This window comes from Malurus melanocephalus, unplaced genomic scaffold (assembly GCF_030028575.1).
Source record: "Malurus melanocephalus ecotype Western Australia unplaced genomic scaffold, MMel_1.1 scaffold_98, whole genome shotgun sequence".
Classification (NCBI taxonomy): Eukaryota; Metazoa; Chordata; class Aves; order Passeriformes; family Maluridae; genus Malurus; species Malurus melanocephalus.
Genome location: NW_026623330.1, coordinates 1,557,231 through 1,578,333, shown reverse-complemented (window position 1 = coordinate 1,578,333; position 21,103 = coordinate 1,557,231). Strand labels below are relative to the sequence as shown.

The 21,103-nt window shown below is 39.6% G+C and overlaps 3 protein-coding genes across 6 annotated transcripts in view; 2 read left to right on the top strand and 1 right to left on the bottom strand.

Annotated features, from left to right (window-relative positions):
• The first annotated feature begins 6 nt into the window (after positions 1-6).
• On the top strand, positions 7-4,576 carry POLG2 (DNA polymerase gamma 2, accessory subunit). Its single transcript, XM_057368864.1, has 8 exons — positions 7-517; positions 907-1,054; positions 1,194-1,299; positions 1,682-1,855; positions 2,705-2,845; positions 3,025-3,105; positions 3,687-3,787; positions 4,411-4,576. Exons 1-8 carry the CDS (start codon positions 7-9, stop codon positions 4,574-4,576), a joined length of 1,428 nt encoding a protein of 475 aa, XP_057224847.1.
• Positions 4,577-5,999: 1,423 nt separating this feature from the next.
• MILR1 (mast cell immunoglobulin like receptor 1) lies at positions 6,000-9,965 on the bottom strand. The gene is made up of 6 exons (XM_057368805.1): positions 9,842-9,965; positions 8,725-9,012; positions 8,221-8,505; positions 7,623-7,736; positions 7,096-7,185; positions 6,000-6,222 (listed from the first exon to the last, which is right to left on the bottom strand). The coding sequence occupies exons 1-6, from the start codon at positions 9,963-9,965 to the stop codon at positions 6,140-6,142; spliced, it is 984 nt and encodes a 327-aa protein (XP_057224788.1). The 3' UTR covers positions 6,000-6,139.
• A 7,491-nt stretch (positions 9,966-17,456) lies between these two features.
• PECAM1 (platelet and endothelial cell adhesion molecule 1) overlaps positions 17,457-21,103 on the top strand; it is a 30,267-nt gene continuing 26,620 nt past the window's right edge. For 3 of the 4 annotated variants that reach the window (XM_057368863.1, XM_057368862.1, XM_057368861.1), the window contains exons 1-5: positions 17,458-17,759; positions 17,897-17,923; positions 19,078-19,371; positions 20,052-20,351; positions 20,459-20,728. In XM_057368863.1, the coding sequence (XP_057224846.1) occupies positions 17,726-17,759; positions 17,897-17,923; positions 19,078-19,371; positions 20,052-20,351; positions 20,459-20,728 (925 nt within the window). In that variant the 5' untranslated portion in view covers positions 17,458-17,725. Of the gene's footprint in view, positions 17,760-17,896; positions 17,924-19,077; positions 19,372-20,051; positions 20,352-20,458; positions 20,729-21,103 lie in introns of all 4 variants that reach the window. The other variant, XM_057368860.1, reaches the window with a different exon arrangement.

The window sequence follows — 21,103 nt, the reverse complement described above, 5'->3', positions numbered from 1 at the left end:
CGCAAGATGGCGTTGGGCTCCCGCCAAGGCTGCCGCTGGTGCGGCCGCGCCGCCTTGATGCACCCGGCGCGGCGGCGGATCCCGCACCGGACAGAGCTGGCTGTATGCTCGGCGCGGCCCTATTCGGCGGACGGCGGTGCCGCCGAGGCGGCGGGCGGGGCGGAGCTGCTGGAGGTGTGCTGGCGGCGGCGCTTCCTGCGGGGCGGCGCGGGGCCGCTGTCCTGGCGCTCCTACCTGAGCGGCCGCCACCCGGGCTTCGGACCGCTGGGCGCGGCGCTGCGCTCTAACCTGGCGGCACAGTGGTGGGACTCGGCGTTGCCCCTGCGGGAGCAGGTGTTCCCCGTGGACACCCCGCTCCACGGCCCGCCCGGCGCCCCTYGGGACGCGCAGGGGCTGCGGCTGCTGCACCCGGAGATGCTGCGCGAAGCCCTCCAGGGCTGTGGCCAGAACCCGGGCGGCCAGGCCCTGGAAGAAGTGCTGGGGGCCGCGGGGGTKCTGCGGGAGAGCCTCCTGCCCGGTAGGTCCCGGGTGGCTCCGCACAGACTGTGCCCTGCAAGAGGGTTTCATACTGGGAGCAAAGCACCTACGTTTAAAGGGTTTTTCCAGCTGAGTTGATGTGCTGGGAAYTTCAGTAGGCTGTGAGTTTGTGTGCTTTTCAAGGACCTGACCAGCACAGGTCGGSAGCAGATGCACTCCCTATAATTTGGGGAAAAGCGCATTAAAATAAGTGTGCCCAGAACAGCCAGCCTGTGAGCCCATCTCTGCGTAGCATCAATGCTAGTAAAGATAGTGGGACTGCATGTGCAAACAACACATGTGTAATATGTGCTTCATTTGTTCTTAGTAGAGATAAAACATGAAACACTTTCCTGTGGCCACTAAAATCAGGGGTTTGTCTATTGATAGGTGTTCTGCKACAGTATGTCAGCTGCTTAGAGCTGGTGAACAAAAGACTGCCCTGTGGCCTTGCTGAGATTGGCGTGTGCTTTCATTCTGTACCAGAAAGTGAACATTCTGTTCCAGAAAGTGAACAACACAACAGAAATCTTACAAGGTAGAGTAATAGAGGAGTTAATCCCTTTTCATACCTACCCCAGCTGTTCCAAATTTTGGATTATTTTTGAATGTTGTCCCTTGCTTTTCCCCTGTTATTTCCAAAGGTGTTAACTTGCTGCCCTTGCTGTTGTTTAAAGAATAGGCGAGAGGACCACATCTTTGCTTGCATGGTTTAGTTCTCCCAGAACTGCAGGACAGTGGCTCGATTACTGGCTACGCCAGAGGCTCCAGTGGTGGAGAAAGGTAACAACAGCATATCCAGGAGGATTCTTGGCCTGCTCCTTTATTTCTCAGAGAGGGGATAGTCACCCTGGTTGGTTTTATGGCCTTACATTGCTGGCCTATTCTAGGCACTGAAATATGTATATCTCGTGGATATTGAAAAGGTACTGAAGTTGATAAACAAACCTGATAAGTAGTTTATAACATGACTTGCAGAAGGCAAATGTTTTATGTTTGTCAGTGATGTGAGGTGAAAATACCMTAAAACAACCAAGAGATTTTGGCTGTGACTTAAAAAAAGCTTTTGCTAAAGTCACAGACTTCAKCTTGCATTTCAGACTTGATTTTTGTAGTTACTACGGGATTCACAGCAGTGATCATCTCTTACACCTCTTACTTTCAGTTTGCTGTAGGCCCATCTAACTTCRGCAGCAGCGACTTTCAGGATGAAGAAGGCAGAAGAGGATTTAAGTTGCATTACCGCTTTCCTTGGGGGACAGAAACAATAGAAACACTGAAGAACCTTGGTGATACTGAGCTGTTACAGCTGTATCCAGGAGACAGTTCAAAATTACTTGTAAGCTTTAATGTATTAAACATTTTTTCTGATAAAGATGGTAATGTGTGGGAAAATCGGTTTCTTTGCTGGTCCAGTTACTTAGCATGTGGCTGGCTTTCTATTCATATGCTGCAAAAGTGCTACCATTGATATCTGCAGTCACACCTTCACTTTCAAAAGCTGATAAAATAGTGTTTTGGTACTTGGTTCATTTTTTTGCAAGGAATTCTTTCAGAATTAGAAATGAGCTATATTGACCAGACAGCTGCTGTCAGTAGCATAGCCTTTACCTGTATCTTGCGWGGATGTCAACACAAACTCAAACTGTGTTTTGCACTGTTCAGTTTGCATCAAAGAGAACCTATAAATGTTTTTGCTCTTGCTTARCTTGTTCACTTCCATGTATGCAGAAGKTTTTGTAGATTAATGGGTTATAAAAATGGCTTTGTAGAAAAAAGGGGGATGGACCTGAGGGAGACCTCTCCACTGAATATGTTGGAGAGAGACAACATCTGGTAAATGGCAATATTTGGAGATGGGCTGAACAGATAAAATCACAATAACTTTGTATTTTGCCAGTAAACTGCAACCTTTTCCTTCTCATGACAGTCCTGTCYTTCCTGCTTTTGCAGTTTATTTCTACAGAACTGGGTTATGTAGGGATTTCCTTCTGCTTTCCCCACTGTTACAGTCTTACCTGGTTACAGTTACACTGCTAAGATTGCTGGTAACTTTTGAAAATAAATGTCTGTATTTTACTTGTTATAAGGATGCTTGAGTTCAATGCCTTGTTATACATTTAAAGCAAGCAAAAGGCTTTTTGGGACAATCTTTGATGTTTCCCATGGTGGGTTTTTTTCTCTTCAGGGCCGAGATGGAAGGAAGAATGTCATCCCTCATGTTCTGTCTGTGAACGGGAATCTGGACCGAGGAGTGTTAGCATATCTCTTTGATTCTCTGCAGCTGGTTGAGAATCCATTAACAGCAAAGAAAAATTCACAGAGAAAGGTAACTTYRTGTAGAAAACGTGAGAAAAGTCTTAAGTACAARCCCCACAGACAATGTGGTAAATTCAAACATTARGTTAAGAACCTTAATTTAATTTTAAAAATTACTATTTGCTAGTTCTGTTTAGAATTGCATGATAAATAAATTTACTAATCTGTTGCTTTTTGTAAATTTATTAGGTACTTAAGCTTCATCCTTGCTTAGCACCTCTTAAAGTGGCCCTGGATTTAGGAAAAGGTCCAACAACAGAACTGAGACAGGTATGTTGTRAGAGAGTATTTTAATTTTGAGCATTGACACTCCATGCAACCTGTTCCAATTCAGACACTGTGTTTTTTGGGGAAAATTATGCTGCTGCTTTGACTTCTGGAGATTCCTGGTTGTGCAGAGTTCRTGGTACTCCCACTGTGCAGTTTGTGGGTCACAGCCAAAGGAATTCACTGCAGCCAGTTCCTTTTGTGGATACATTGCTTTTGATACAATAGAGCTGATGCTTGTCCCATGCAAAATTAAGAAAAATAAATAATACRGCTTCTTAATCTTTGAAAATTATTTTAACCCATGGGTGACACGTTCAGAAGGATTTTTAAAAAGTTCATTTAACTCAGTCATGAAGTCAGTCCYCACAGAAGGGARAAAACTTATGCTGGCATGATTTTAAACAGAAGTGGAGATGTAACTGYCAGGCTGYTTTCTAATTAGAAATTATTTCAGCCGGCAAATTAACACCAGCTAGGAATGGTGATAATGCCACACAGGTTAATAGTTTTAATGGTTTCTCTCTGTAGAGTCTCAAACTCTCAAAGTCTGCCTTTTACCTTTTGTTTTTAAATGAACACAGGTTTGTCAAGGATTATTCAATGAACTGACAGAAAATGGAATTTCTGCATGGCCTGGTTATCTGGAAACTGCACCGTTATCTCTGGAACAACTTTATACAAAGTAAGGAGAAACAGTCTTGTGTAAATGAAGCTATGAAGGTCAAAGATGCCTTTTTGTGGACTGCTGAAAATAGGCCTTTTTTTCAGTGGGAAGCATTGAGTGCAGTAACTGACTGAAGGTGTGGAATCCAAACTAGAGACTTGATTCAATTCAAGTAGTTTAATTACAGAAAGCATGATAGTTTTTAAAATTAGGTGAAGTACAAGCCTTTCACATGTTACTGTTATTTCCCCAGAGCTGTGAAATGCCTTTTAAAAACTCTCTTTTTGAAAAAAATGGATTTTGAGCATAGTGGTGAGTATTGTTTCCTGGGAGAAAGTAAATGCARCTATTTGTTCATTTGCAGTCAAAGYAAGTCAGATAAAAGATAAATTCTGTTTGTACAAAAATACTCTTTTAATAGGTTACTAAATACAATTMTTTTTATATACTAAAGTGACTAAGTAATTTAAAGAAATGTAATCAGGAAAGCGAGGAATGACAGCAAGAAACTGGATGTGTCCCACTGGACTTAGTGCAATACAGCAAAGCGAAACATTTACAGTTTATGGTCATTTGTATTTAAGTTATCTGATTTTTTCCATATACCAAAAGCAGTAACAGGTGTGTTCTTTTCTCTGCAGGTATGATGAGATGAGTATTCCCTTCATGGTCTTGATAACTGATGGCACTCTGGAGAATGGAGTGGTCCAGCTGAGAAGCAGAGACACCACCATCAAGGAAATGATGCACATTTCCAGGCTGAAGGACTTTTTAACTAAATATGTTACGTCAGCCAAAAATGTGTAAGCTTAAACTTGTTGAATAAAAGGATTTTCTTATACATCTTTGCCTGAAAWGGTTTCAGCGTTGTCATGGAAAACCACTCAGTGGTTTCTCTGCCAACAGCTCTGCTAAAACTTGGTGGTRCATCTGTTTTCTGTCCAATCCAGGTCTTCCAGGTTACCTTCAAAAAAGGAAAGAGAAAATCTTGTCCCTTGTCAAGGCTGACCATATTCTTGYTCGCATCTTCAGTTTTAATATTATATTGAAGATGCTCCATCCTATGCTAAAAATTCATTTTTCATCTGTATTGYTGAAGCAGTTATCATTTCTGTTGGGAAACAGTATTTTATATAAAAGACTTCAAAATCTTAAATATTTTAATAACATTAGTAAGTATCGTACTATCTGTAGGAATGTATTTTAATCATATGGCTTCATAAACACAAGCTACTTCATATTTCACTTGATAAATAGAAAAATCAGAAATACCTTATCAAGAGTAACAGAGGAATAGAATTCAATGAATGGTAAAGTTTTTTACAAACATTTTTAGGGATAGAGTGACTRTGTGGCTAAAATGGTGGAAAATTACTAATGTGTGATCATATTTTTCCTATGCCTAAGCATAGTTGTTAAAATCAGATACAAGAGGTCACAGAGMTACAGATCTGTGTGTTTCTAATCTTCTCCAGATTTGTAGTGCCTGTGCAGCTTGTTCAGTCACTGTATAAAGTGCTTAAGGTTTGTACAAATTGTGTGGCCTCTGATAGTCATCAGTGTCGTGAAACACAAGAACTTGCCTTAAAATCTTAAGATGATGCTTAATTAAAAATGAGGTATTTGTAACAACATTAATAATTGCTGTGTAGAGAATTATATAAATGATTATCTTATGTTTGTACACAATCCTGTTTCTGCTTTAGGAGARTTGGTWAATGTACAGGAACTTAGCTCTGGGTGARGGCTTTACATGTAATTCTATCTGTTCTGGTTTTTCTCTTAAGTTGAAGTCCTTAGATATTTTGTCTTGGGGATTTTGCTTGCTAGTAGAAAGTGAGCTCCAGTATCTATCTACAAACTGATTAGGCCAGGAAACCTGTATCTAAATATCATCTCTTTCTGTGCAATTTACTGGTACTTGGCACATTTGAGGGCTGAAAATGCTTTAAAAATATGTGATTAAGTTCATCACAAAAAAGGTCATACCTGGTACTCAGTCTCTGACGCGGACCTTTGAATAGACTGTAGGACRTGCCCTTTGCCCTGCTAAAAGCCAGAATAACATAATTCATAATTGCTTTTTTGGTACACATACACGGAAAACAATTAACATTAATCAGCAACATGGTTACTTATAAGATCATCTGCATGGTTTCAGAGTGAGGCTGTTGAATTTTTTGCCATAGAATGGTTTGTTGGGGTTTTTTCCCCTTTATTTTTCCCTCCCAACCAAATAAAAGTTTTCAAGTTATTTTAGTTTTTCAATAGYAACTAAGCAATTTCATGAGCAATTAAAAGTATTTAAGCCCTGCCTCCACCTAGCAAAGTCCCCCCAAAAMATATTTGTGTGCATCAGGTATTCCAGTATTACAGCCTGAAGTTTTCACCTTTTTCCTCTTCTCTTCTAATAACAGGAAAGTTGATGTATTCTTCTTCTGGTTTGACAGGTTCTGAATTAGAGATGAAGACAGCAGTTAATTACAAACATCTTGAATCAGACTTTTTTCCTATAATGTTGAAACAAACCATTGAGATTGCATGCTGAATATAAATCATGGAGCACCCATGGATGGGCCTTATCAGAGCTCTTATCACTGTCCTTGCAGGCTGAGACCTGGGATAAACAGCAGCACAGCACTGAGCTGACCCAGCAGGGCAGTGAGAATTCTGTCTGCTGCATCAACAGGAAGGCAGGGTTTGTTTGGAGACTGCTCCATCTTGATATTTGTAAATGGGAAACATTAATGCCTTTGCCATTGGTTTGTTTGGGGGGGTTCTTTTTTCTCTTGAAAAGAGACATTCAGAGATAAGGAAAATAGAGAAAACTCCAAGTGCAGGGCATCATGGCTGTCAAGTAATGTCATTTTTGTGTGTTTTCTGCAATTGAAGTAGTAAAATGTCTTAACGTAAGTCACTTGTTACTTCATAATTTCAGTTTGTACTGCCAGTCTTAAGAAGGACAGAATAAAGAACTAAATAAATAATAACTAAATAAAAACCCTGAAAACCCTAAAGTACTGAACAGTTTTGAACAAAATGCAGGACCTACACAAGTTTTATTTTGCTACAGCTTCATATAGCTCACTGTTTTCTGCTAGGAGATGGGCACTATACCCCTTTTTTTTTTTTTTCTTTTGAATTGAATCCTAGTTCATTTAATCAGCTTCAGTTTTGGCTGCATGGCTGACAGGTGATGCCAAATATGGATTCTGAGGGATTTCAAATAATGCCTGGGCCAGGAGGGTCAGCAGGTGTCCCCTTCCAGTGACTTTGCAGTACCCRAAGAAACCTGTCTGGCTATGGGGGGTGTGACAGGAACTTACCAATCTCTGAGTATATAACTTCATTTTCAAACTCCTCTGCATTCACTGTTGAAGTAAGGCCAATTGAGGGCCTGGTAGAYTTGAATTTTTCTGCAAATTGTAAAAGAAAAACATGTATGTGTATGTATACATATATATACCCATATATATATATAAACAAATTGGAAATAAGCAGTTTCAAGGGATTTTTTGAGTATTTGGAGATCTCTCTAATGTTATTTTCATGATAAAAATTATCACATTATCATTTATCTCTGACCAAGGACATTTTAGTAGATTTCCCTTTCCAGTGAGCTCTAATTCCTTCCAGTGCTTTTGTGTATTACATCAGATGTTGTTTTGCTTCCCCCACCCCAGATCTTCCATCTAAAACACAGCTCAGAGATTTGGCCTTGCAATGTCTGGCAGCTTAACAACATCCTAAAATACCAGGAGCTACTCTACTGAAAATGTGATGTTTACACACTGAGATGTATTGACAACATAAATGACCTCTGGACAATGAAACAGAYATTCAAATAACTCACTTGCTTTATACAAGGGAATTATGAAAAATGGAATTGCCAGAGCCAATCCTRTTATGAGTAGTAGCAGGATCAAGCCAAGAGAAATTATCAGGGGCTGAGAATGGCTTCTCTCTTCTGCCAAAAAGAAAAAAAAGTTTATGCAATGAAGCGTTGTTCCATATTTCAAGTATTTTCTGTAAATTAAAATCAAGACTTGTAATTTCTTTCARATTTCAGATTAACTGCTCAGGAGAGTGCCAAGGGCTCTGTGCCCCAGCAGAAGGAAGGCAGCTTGCTGGTTACCAGAAGGCTCTTTCATAGGAGGAGAGAGAAAAATAACACCAGAGTCTCCCCAAGGTTAGCCAGGCATCTCTTGTAAACGTGAATCTTTTACAGACACCCTCCATGGTCACTGCAACTTCTACTCCTATCTAGAATGTATGAAATTCTATGATTTTGCATTAATTTTTAAAACAATCTTTTTTTAATTGTAAAAATTAAATTTTGAACATCCCATTGCAGGAACAAAATATCTGGCTAAAAAACTTGGATTGTTGCAACATTCTGAATTTTGTGTGATCTCGGTTTGTCAACAGTAGCGATCTCTTTTCGTTCATACCTGCTAATGTAAAGTTGAAAGCGTTGCTGTATTTTGAATTATTGGGAAAACTATTATTAGCTTTGCATTTATAGGTTCCAAAGTCGCTAAGGGAATTGATAAATAGAAAAATCACAGCTGCTTCCCTCTTCTGCATTGTCTTTTGGGGAGAAATGTTTTGTGTTCCTTTGAAGAACAGGTATGTGATGGGAAGAGATCCATTTTCTGAGAGACAGGACAGGGTCACGTTCTGGCCTTTCTTGGCRTGAGAGGTGGGCGAGCTCAGCACTGGTTTGGAAATTGGCTCTGTAAAAAGAAAAGTCTGAATCACTTAAAGGACAAGCTCCAAGCAAGATTTGAAGTGACAACAGTGGCAAAAGAGCTGAGCAGGGAGGATGGAGGGCTTGTGAGCCTGGGCAGGAGAGCACTGCCCGCTCCTGAGGAGTAAACTCAGCAGTAAAGCTCAGCTCCTCATCAGGAGATGGCTGTGTGCCCCTGCAATAACTAATGCTAAGCAAAATGTACCTAAAAGGGTGAAGTTGAGGCTGTTGCTGTATTTTCCACCAGTGGAGATGTTGTACTCAGCTTTGCACTTGTATTCCCCCAGRTCGCTGGCAGAGCTGATGGTCAGCGGGAAGAGTGCAGGGGTCGAGTCTGAGCTGTTCAAAGCAGACACTTGCTGGTTGTGCTTGAACAAGGTGTATCTGACTGGTGGAGACCCAGACTCAGASAGGCACGAGAGGGTCACATTCTGCTTCATCACCACGCTCAAAGTCCCGTGAGCCAGTACAAGCTTGGGGTTGGACAGCATCTCTGGAAAGAAAAAACTTCTGAATGAGCTGACTGCACCTCTGACCCAAGAAACTCTCTGATTTTTCCCAAAATATGTTGAGAACCAAGCTATGCTTACTTGGGTTGAARCAGCCATTATACTTTTAGCAGGCAACTCAAATAATTTTCAAAACCAGAATGCAGCTTCAGACACGATGGGAAGTGCATGTCTTCATGCAAAAGAGGGCACAGCTACACAAAGCCCACAGATGTATTCAGGTAAACCAATAATACTTTCAAACTACAATTTGCAATAAATAATAAGCAGCAATTAAAGTAATAGAAGTATAAAAGATAAATATTATGGAGTATTAATTCTAGGAGAAAGTAACCTAATATACTGGTTGAGAGGTAGCATATGAACCTGAAAGCAAAAGCAATATTTTATTTGGGCTATCTGTAAACAGACAGAACTAACTTTATGTAAGTAAATTGAACATTTGAATAGTAACAGTAAGGACCTTCATGTTYTCTCAAATTTGTTTCCTTTCATGATCTTATACAAATGAATTTGCAAGAAAAACTTTACTTTGCATAGAAAATGGTTCTAAACTAGTCAYGACTAAAATGAATTACGACGTTTCTAATGGGGGAAAAAAGAGTTTTAACAATTTAAAGAATTTGGACTTTACATACAGGCCAGCAAGGAGACAATTAACATTGTATAGAAACTTCTAAACTGACTCACTGCATAGAGAGGTAAAAGATTTAATTTTGCATTAAATATTTGGATGTTCTTAAATCACTCCCCCATTCTTTGTGTAACAGTCAACTTCAGCACATCCCTCAAAATCAGCAACCAAGAACCTACCTTTGCCATTTGCAGTAGTTTTCTGTATCTGCTGAGACGTTTGAGCTAAGAGAAGAAAAAGAAAACCTTTCAGACAAGAAACAGTGGTTCTGGTTTRGAAAGATTTGTAACATGAAGGAAGCATGTCCTTGACTTACGGYAGGAAAACAGCAGAACTGTGAGAAAAAACATTTTCTTGATGTWTAGCAGGAGAGCTGGTGGAGTTACATGGCAGAGATGTTTCTTTTGAAGGAGATTGAGGAGTGGCTCTAGGACTTGAGGAAGTTCTAAATACGGAAACTGTGCTGATCAGTGCTGATCTGTGCCRATGTTGCTGTAGAGACATTTGTCACATCCCGGGTACATTTAGGCASAGCAGTGGGGTGGGGAGCAGCAGTTTGGGGTGCAGGTGAAGGTTGTGCAGCTGACACGAGGAGCAGTTTCCCCTGGGAGATGTGGGGCAGAGCCATCCTGCCCTGCAGGACAGARCCAGGGAATCACTGAGGCTGGAACAGAACTTGAGTCCAACCATTAACCCAGCACTGCCAGGCCTAGCACTAAACCCTGTCCCCAAGTGCCACATCTGCACATCTTTAAATCCCTCCAGGTGACTCCACCACTTCCCAGGGCAGTCTGTGCCAATGCCTAACAAACCTTTTCTTCATATCCAATCTAAACCTCCTCCTGTGCCATTTCAGGCTGATTCCTTTTGTCCTATCACTTGTTACTTGGGAGATGGGACCAACCCCCACTTTTCCCCTTCTGAGCAGTTATCACTTGTTACTTGGGAGAAGAGACCAACCCCCAATTTTCCCCTTCTGAGCAGTTTTTCTAGCACTGTTCCTACAAGAGAATGAAATCACTGATCCATATCAAAGAGCCCCATGTTTGCTGGAGACAGTGTAAATGAATAACACAGCTGAGGCTAAGGGAGTTGTGGAACTGGGTGGGTTTGTTGCAGCAATATAATTTTTTTAAAATAGTCAAAAAAGTGTCAAATCTATAAAGGTTTTAAGATGTTAGTAAATATTTATAGCTAGCCAGCTTGTTAAGAAAATATTTTGGTTAAATTTCAAAGATTAAGCTGTAAGAAAGTGAAATCCTGTACTAGAAGGTACAAATCTCATAAAGAACTTGAGTTCAACACCACTGCAAAAACAAGCTTGATGACTAATTTGATGAAGTAATCGCTAATACAAAGCTRCATAATGACAGCCTTGGCAAGTAGATGTTCTTTACTCTGGGCAAAGTAAATGTAATCATCAGCCATGCATGGGYGGTGCCTTCTGCAGGACTCCAGGCCCTGTTGTACAATTGCTTACACAGAAAATGACTTAACAGCGATCCTTGTTTAATTTCTTATTTATTTCTTTCCACTCTTTGAAGGCAACAAAACAAGCCCTGCAGTCCTTCCCTGGGTCATACAGGATCCCTCCCAAATCCTCAGCTGTTGCAGCATTGCAAAATTTCCTCATAGAACGTTGTGTACATTTCCTTCCTCCTTATTTTTTTTTTTTTAATTTTGGTGGAGGTTTACTTGTTTTGGTTCGTTGGATTTTTAAACTTTCTTCTAAGACAATCACAAATGTTTCTGAGGTGGAAACGCTGTCAGCAAACCACAGGAGTGGAACATCTTTTCACAGCTGTCAGGAAGCACGTGTGAAAATGCAGCTGTTGGGGGGAGAATTGGKKTTTTTTTTGTGCATTTTGTTGTTGTGGGAGCTTGCCCTTGTCAGAAAACCTCATCAGAGCCCTCAGTACTCACTGCCAAACCAATGCTTTTCTTTTTTCTARTAACTGTTTCATTCTGTGTGTGGGTAGCAGGGAGCTGTTCCACTGAGAACGAGCTGTGAATTTAGCAATAACTTTTACAAAATAAAGTTTGAGTGTCACCAGGACCTTTCATGCACAGCATCTSGAATGGTGGGCAGGATCCCTCAGGATGCAGAGTGTCCAGAGAAGACAAGTGCTGCTCCAAAGCCCTGCTTTCTGTTTGGAAGTGAGACATTTATTTCCCTGTGGATTATTTTKCTGGCAGAGCTGGCTATTGCCTTTGGACTAAGAGGATGTTGTTTTGTGGGTTTTTTTTTCTGCATGTGTACAGAGAGTTTTATAGCAGCAGTAAGATATTGTTTGAGTTTGGAGTTCCCTTTTTATTAGATTTGCAAATTTCCTGCCTGGAATTGATGTGCTTGTACATGTAAGGAGAACTGAGTAAATTTGACACAGTAATGAACAGAATATTGAAGAATAGAAGTAATCCAGCAAAAACAAGTTTAAAAAGTCAAGAAGGGAAATATGTATCACTTGGTGCTGTGACAATATTCTGCCTCCAGCGAGCAGGTGGAAGGGAATAAGCCAAGTTCTCATTCACAAGGTCAGTTCTTTACCTTGAGGATGGAAATAGCCTGATAATATTCTGTAGTAAGGCTGTGATGGCTTCACACTGTATCTGTTCTGTCACAGCTTTCCAAGGAAGTTTATGTGTTGCAGCAGAATTATAAAATTTCTTCCCATTCCCAATTTTTTCTTCCCTCTCCCTTTCTGAGAAGTCCTGGGTTCTGSAGGAGCATCTGCTGCAGGGGATGTCTGCAGAATGTTTGCCAGAAATCACATGTATTGACAATTAAATCTGGTGATGAATTAAATTTAGGCTTTTGTTTTGTCTGGAAAAAGGTTTCACTGATACAGCCAGGTCACTGAATACTGGATTTTCACACTCCTACTCAAAAAGGCTGTGGGGACAAGTYTGCTGTTTATTTCACATGTGTGGTGTTTGATTGTGAGAGGATTGTTTTTCTGGAGGATGAGAAGAAGAGGAAAGGATTTTTTCTCTATGTGTATTTAAGGTAGCTTTAAATTTTGTGCATTCCTCTGATTATGAATGAGAATTTTGATATGGTGAATGGTTTTCAATTGATTGCAGATTGCAAAGAATGTGTCAACAGGTGAAAGGAACTTTTGTGTACTGAATTTGATTGACCTAGCAGCTCCCAAATCCCTCAAAGATGAAATATTTTTAAATGGTTTGTCTGTCCTCTAAGTCATTTCTCAACAATGGAAAAAGAAAGAAAAAATTTTGATGAAACAACAAAACTGGGATTATTAATGCATTTCTTTGGGATAAATTCAAACATCACTGCATGAAAAGTGTTCCAGACAAATGTGTTCAGAAACACATTGCTGTAAGAATGCAATATAGAGTATTCTCTTTGCTTAATCATGCAGCTTACTCATAGATGTAATTTTAACTTTTTGTCTGGTTCCTAACTTCTGATAAAAGTGAAACTATTCTTTTTCCTACAATACTTAACATATTGAGTGAAAAAAAAAAACATTTTAAAAAGAACACATATGCCAGGGATGACTGTATCTATTTTTCAGCCTTTTTCRAGACTCTCTTGGTTTACTCTGAGGTGTATCTGAGGAGTATCTGCCCCTCAGTGCACTCTTAACCAGCAGTTCCATGAGGAGCAGCAAAGTTCCTCAATGTGTGTGGGCACCTGCAGCAGATCAGGAGCAAATAAATTCTGCCTCTTGGTCTGCCCAGGCTGCTGAAAGATTTTCTGTCAGCTTGGATCAGCTCATTGAGTCGCTACTGACTGAATTTTACYCATGAAACCGATGTGGAATAATGCTCGGGGAATCATCAAGCAATATTAAAATAATGGTAAGAGAAGGGAAAATATTTCCAGGATTAATTCCCTCTCCAGCCAGAAGTTTTTGACCTCTCCCCTGTCAGTGTTCATACTCTGATGAATATTTCTGCAGAGCTTGGGGCTGTTTTCCAGCTGCATCTGGAAATGCTGGATGTTAACAAAATGAACACAAATCCTGGTGTATTGCCAGGAAAGGGCACTGTGTGACACTGACAGGGTGTGATGGCTGTTTTTGAACTGAGGAATTTGTTAATCCAATAGTGGACAGCAGCTAAAAATGTCCCTGAGGAGCTGAATCAGTCACACAGAGAAAGTTGGAGGTGTTTTCAGAGACCATGATGATAATCAGCAATTGCTTTCACATCTCTGCAAGAAGGAATTTCTCTCATTTGAACAAATTTCTGAGGTACATGGAAGTGTGTGCTGTGTGAAATCCAAGTCGAGACAGATTTTTAATGCTCTTTTCTGTGTCGCACTGTACCAGTAAAGAAATGTAAAACCAAATAGTAATAATTAGCTCCTGTTAGAAGTAAAAATTCCAAAGTGAAACCCTCAGTGTTATTCTGACATTATCAGTCTACTGGTTCCTTTAGTTACTTTTCCAGGTTTAATTTATGTTGCCATTTGGAGGAGGTGTTGGRTATCAGTCATTCTACATTTAACCCCAGTGTTCCTCACTGCCATGCTCATCTCCCAGCAGATGGTGCCATTGTGAAATGGAATTTATACCCAGACAAACTGGGCACTTTAGTTTTCTGTAAATTCCAGAACTTCCAGACTCCTCAAAAAAAAAGGCAATGTTAATTTATTTAATGTTCTCATAAATATTCAAATCCATGGAGAAAAATTAATATTTTATTCTTCTCTAGGGAGGTRTTAAGAGTTGCTTTTAAAACAAAAATAATTGATGCAAATGTCCTGCTTTCAAAAGAAGACAATATGCCCTGAGTGTAGGTAGAACTTGTTTCATTCCCAGCTCACCAGGGATTTGTCTGGCCTTGTGAAAACAGCAATGCTTGTTAYAGTTCTATTATCTATGAGTATAATGAAACAGGAATTGCTAATTAAGCAAAACAGCTCACAGCTGTAAGAAATCAAAGCAGTTAAACCATTTTATGTGTCAGGAATTGGAGGACTGGAAATCAGAGCTGCTCTTCTGTTCTTGATATAGTTGTTGGAAAGTATTGACTTTGTATAGATGGACACAGATCTCTAAATTTTTATCAATTTTTAGGTCAATTTTTTTAAAAATCCAAAATATTTGTAGGTACACCTCCATAGCAATTAACTGTTTTTAAAATCAGTGAACTTACACGGGAAATTACGTGGAACCTCCATTATCAGGGACAAGATTTCTGAGCCCAGAAATGTTTTATCAGTAAATCAATGAGGTAGAACTTGAAGGAAGTGCACGTGAAGCCTTCATCTTTTCTGAAAAAAGTGAAACTGCCATCAGGAACAGGCATTTGAGAGCAGGAGATAAATTTAGGGGATGSAGAAGATTGGCTGGAATTGGTGTGWGAGGATGTGAGAGCACATGGAAACAAACTGGAACGTGCTGGGAACTCTGAGCTCCCTTTCCTGTCGTAAAGGACTGGCTGAAAACACCGCATTTGCAGAGGGAAAAATTTGAAAATCTTATTCAGCATTTTCCCCTCAGTTAGGGAAATAAGCTTTGCCTGTCATTGCAGCAAAGCTCTGTTCAGTTGCCAGAGCTGGTGGCTCTTAGGAAATGTCACATGTGAGCGAGTAGCACAGGATCCAGCCAGTAGAAAACAGGGATTGGGAATTCCCAGATGAGGTTTAGTGTGGAAGGGTCCAATTCATTGGCAGTAGATTAAATGTGATGATTCCCCTGGGTTCCAAAGGGCATTCAGTCACATTATAATGGTTATTATAATGGTTATTCTGGCTGCTTCAAAAGGAGTGTTGCATTTCTCAAGTCAGTCCTGCTTTTCCCACARATATAACAGCAATTGAGTAGAGTTCTTCCTAGGATTTATTCTAGAATAAATTTGATTTTATGTAATTCAGAAATACATATCGTGATACAGTAAAATGGCTGTTAGGAAAATAGGCAGTTGTATTACTGCAGGTACTATGAGTTTTAATTCTTTAGGTCACTGTGATTTCCAGTTTAACCATGGAAGATGGTCTCAAGATGTTCTTGCWTGTTTGAAATGGATTTCTTTCAAGTTTCATGTTATTTCGGCCTAAATTCCTGCAGTAGAATTTAAATCTTTGGTTTTGATCAATACAAGCTTGATTTTCTTCTCCATGCCAATGTTGAGGTTTGTCAGGACTACAAGAGTTCAATCAGCCTGTAGGATCTTGTGGTATGGATTTCATTTGGGAATGACACCTGGCAACAGTCTCAGCTTTTGGCCCCATTAAACCTTAACCTTGAGCAATTTCATCCTCAAAGGTGTTTTTTCCACCTGAGTGTGAATCCAGCCTGGCTCTGACCCGAGCACTSTTGGCTCTCTGAAGGATCTTGGCCCACCCTCACTCCCCTTTGTCCCTCCGTGGGAAAGACTGATGTGCTTTTGCTGAGCTTTTTACATCCTCCTGAATTCTTTTATGGGGAAAAGGGGAAGGGGAAAATCTCCTTCCTTCCTATTTTTTTGTTACCAATAGCCAAAGTTGATTTACCTTTTGTTCTCCACCTGCCACGTGTCCTCCTACCCTTTTCCTTTACCTGTCTCTGGGGACTGTTGTTGGCAGCTGGCCAAGCCACCAGTTTTCCAAACAGCCTGGGCTGAGCAGGACAAACATTATTGCAATTAACAGCTTAGTCCTAATTGTTGAATTATTGTGCCATTCTGTGAAAYAGCCAGAGAGGCCTTGTTCATGCASCCGATACATTGTCAGRCAGATGAATGTTTTCCTTCAGTTTCCCTTTGCAAAATTCCAGGCTTATGTGGTTAATACAATCATTGAAATAGAATTATAGCTTTAAAATCCTGTTTTTGGAGAAAAACTACAGCTTTCATTCACSCCAGGAGGAAAGAAAGGGATTTCATATAAACAGTGAAGCTTATGGAAACTCTCTGTCTCATTTATGGACTTCTGTGAGTGCATTTTGTGTTGTTTTGTGCAGTGTTTTAACAAGCCTGGAAAATGTTGCTGGAATTAAGGGAAAGCTTTGACTTTGTCTACAGGGGAAAGAATAAAGAGATTTAGAGCTGAGCACTCAGTTTTCAAGAATAACTACATCACAACTTGGGGAGTTCTGGGACACACAACTCAAGAAACTTTCTGAAGGGCTTGATTTCAACTCACTGTGTCAGGCGTGTAGGCTTCAGGAGGGAGAAAATGGTTTAAGTCTGGCTTAAAAGTGAGCTGATCTACTGAGAGGAATATCCTGGACAGCTGAGAAGTGTTCTCTGTTTCAGATTGTGCCAGTGCTGCTGCACATTTCTGCTGAGAATTGAAGCTCCATCTGATTCTTTTTCTTGAGGGGTTTAAGGTTTGTGGTTGTGTGTCCTTTGCGTTGTCCTAACTGCATAAAATGAAATCTCTTTATAATAATAAAATTATTGTCTCTCAGATCCATGGTTTTGATATATGATGGTAGKATGAGAGATCCACCTGTCAATATTCTGGTCTCCCACAACAGTAGCTCTAGTTTTCAAGATAATTTGAATTTAATTTGCAGCCTGCAGTAAAGCTGTTCTTTGYCACAGCAAAATGGGACACCTAGAAATGAAGGTAAAGAGGGAAAATGAGTAATTATGTACTTCTATCCTCTGAAAGAGTTCTGTGGTAGGGTGAAGGGAAATATTTGCTCAAGTATCTGCTGAGGTCAAACAGCAAAGGTAATTTGTGTTCCTAAATGGTTAATCGGGACTTAAAAATACCCATATTGACAGGAACTGCAGGATAATGTCATCGGAACGTCTTGTTTTTTTAATACACCTTAAGAAATTAAACAAAGCAAATGCATTTGGTGGCGCCCTCAGGAAAAGTCCAGTCACTTCCTGACCAGTAATCTGCCTGGGAGCAGCAGATACATTCTCATTGTTTGCCATTTCCAGTTTCCAGTAATGGGAACGATTACTTGATCCAGCCAGTTTTCTGCTGAAGATCTGGGAAAACTTACAAATTTTAATGGCAAATTTGTATCRATTTCCATAAAACAACAGGGGAAAAAAAGCATAACGTGGTTTCGGCACCTGGAGGCATCACCTCTGATAATGAATATTGTTTTATTTTGGAATTAAAGTGTCTGTTCTTCAGGAACGAGATGTATCTTGCTCTTCTGGTGTTTTTCTTGCAGTGTAAGTTTGATACCTAAATCTCTGGGTGGGCACATGAGTTTCTGGTTTGTCTGGGGTTTGGTGAGGCTTTTTACAGTTTTGCATTATCTTTCAACCTGTCTTTGAAAATAACATTTATTTTATTTTTTTTTTCCCAGGTTCAGAACTTTACGCTCAGGGGAAAGGTAGGGAATGGTAGTTTTGTGTTGTTTTGTTGGGGTTTTTATGCACAAATTTAATATAACTAATTTAACTAATTCCTCGGTTGTTGGTGTATATCTAGAGTTTATTTGGATTTGCTGTGCAATAGCTCAGTATGATATTTSGCTATATAAAAAGGGTTTTTCTTAGTGATGTTTCTTGGTATAGTGTTTAAATCAGAGGTGTGCTGCTCATACCTAAATAAAAGTTTTGGTGAAATCTTTCCTAGAGTAGTTTTATTTACTGAGCYATAAAAGAGGTGGGAGAGAAAATCAGCATTTTGTTTTCGTTTGTAAAAATCCCTTTCATGCCACAAGCAAGGAGGGAGGATAAAATTATAGGATATAATTAAATGCACTGTCTCCTGGTCCTGCAAAAGAATTGATCATGTGTGAGCAGAGTTTGGGAATTGTGTTCTGAAAGGAGCACGTTTGCTTTCTGTCTGGCTCCCAGCACACACACTGTGCACGCTGCCCTTTTTCCATCACCCGGGAGAAACCTTTGCTTTTTCTTGTCATGTGGTTTGTTCACATGCAAAGGAATTCACAGCTTTTTCACTGATTTCATGCCCCAAACTCTCTCGGGCAAGGACACATTATAAATAGCTGGTAACTGTACAGGACAAGCCACCACTTTGGATGCAGCAAAGTTTTTCTTTTCAGTTTGCAATTTCTAATACAAATCCTGACCAAAATGGGAAAAACCCAAAAGTGAAAGTTCTAAAGGAAGGGAAAGTGAACAAACTAATACATCTTCCTCTATACTTGTTCTTCTAGCTGTGAGAATAAAAATATTAAATATATAAACACAGWATATATTTCTATGCACATATACAAATATTTTTATACACAACCACACACATATATATGTAAATACTACTATGAACTTTATTTTGAAAAGTGCTTATCAATTTAAATTACAATATTCTTTTCAAATGAAATGTAAATTTTGGAATTAATTTTTGTAATTTCAATGTAGCAGCTTGAGGTAACAGTGTTATGTTRGACTGATAATAATATAYAATAATTKATAATATTATAYAATATATAATAAWTKATAATAATATAKAATATAATGATAATAATATATAATAATRTATAAAATAAATATAACTTWTTCTTTTTTGTTTTCTATCAAGTTTTTACTTTCAACAGAGTAGAAATCAGGGTTCAGCCATCTGTCAAAGTGAAGAATGGAGATCCCATGGCAATCATCTGCCATGCTGATATTAGCAAAAACACTGATTTCCAGCTGAAGCATAATTTTACCATTTTWAAAGATGGAAAGCTTGTGTTTATGACCGTATCAGACAAAGAAGATGCACGGTATGAGATACCTGTGGCCAAATCTTCACAYACAGGAAACTACGAATGTAGAGTGAGAGCAGATGTGAAGTTSAGTTTCAGTGACTCCGTCCATGTTTGGGTGGCAGGTGAGTGTTCTGTCAGATGTGATACAAAGAGAGAACATCCTCCAGGGGAAAGAACAATAATCAGTGCCWAACAGGGTGTCTTGTAAAGTGTATTTAACCCATTTTCATCGCAGTGCTTTAAGGGAGTGTGGTACAAACCCCCATGTGCAGGCACAGAAATGAGCTCAGGATCCCAAGGCTCCGGGACACAGCAGTGACAGTCAGTGCCACGTCCCCACTGTCCTGAGCCTCTGTTCCCCAGACTGGAGAAAGTGTTATTTGTGAAAGCTTGTGGCCAGCCCCRTAACCATGATGGGAGATGGGCAGAATTCCTGAAATGCTGAAAAYAAYGTCCAGAGATGCTCAGGGTGTGAGAGCCATTGCCAAAGCCAGCATCAGCAGTGCACTGATTTGGGAGACAATGTTGTATCAGCCTTGTTCTTTCATCTCTTATGAGAACAGGGGCCACCTCCACCCATACATTTTCTAGCCATGTGTTCCTGACTACAAGTGTCATTTTTGCCCTTGGAAAAGCAGCTTGGGAAGAATTTATTCAGCATTAAGTAGTTACCGGGTCATCTTTGGGTTCTTGCAAACTGTTTGTGTCTTGATTAGTATGAATCATTCCCACAGACATCAGAGATAYTGTTTATCTCAGAGTTATGCAATGTTTTATTTCTTTTCTTGTTGTCTGTTGTAAGGAATGACCAAGCCAATCCTGACTGCTGACAAAAAAGAAGTTTTAGAGGGTGAAGTTGTGAAATTGCGTTGTGAGCTGCCAGAAGAAGTACCTCCTTTAGACTTCGTTTTCCGGAAGATAAAGACAAATTCAGCACCTAAAGAAAAACTTGTACGTGAACGAAACCAAAATTTTTCTGAAATGGACTATTACGTTGAAGAGGGAGATAAYATTTTGCAATTTGATTGCTTTGGCAAGAGACAAGTAAAAGATGAGTGGGAAAGCTCACAACACAGCAATAAAACTCTTATTACAGTCAAGGGTAAGTTACTTTTCTTTTTCCATTTCTTTGCTTGCTATAGATAAAAATTGGGTCATATATTTATATGTGTATCTATCATCTATATGTGTATCTGTGTTCTCTTGCAGAACCCTTTATAAAGCCCACTCTGATCACCAGGCCCTCCAATAACGTTACAGAAGGAGACCAAATAAAATTTGAATGTTCAACTGTGGTAGCTCAAATGCGGGACATTGAAATCATCCTGCAGAAAAACAGAACAATACTGAACAGTGTACGAGATAAGAAATTTCTGAAATACTCCACAGTAGCTACTCAAGAGGACAGTGGTGAATACCTGTGCAAGGTGGAGCAAGGAGCGGTGTCTAAAACCACCAAAATGAATGTCTTTGTGTCAGGTAAAACCTCTGTTCATCTGGATTTTACTCAAAGTATTAATATTTAAATTTAAATTTGGTTGAACTCAAGATCCCAGTGTAACCTCCAAATCCAAGTGTAAATTTTCTGTAAGTTAAAGGCTAGTTAGATTTTAGTTTCTGATTTCTGCCCACCTATACTCCCCAGCTGAAATAATATCCTCAAACAACTCAAGAAAAGTAATTTCAAGCAATTGCTAAGTTTCTGTTTTCCCTGAAAATACAATAATATCAACATAACATGATTGCTTTGTTCCCAAATTATAAACTATCAGGATGTCCTTCATTCTGTATACTTTGAGATATGTAGTCATATTCTTCCAGGCTCCATTTGAATGAATCAATTTTCTTTWTGTC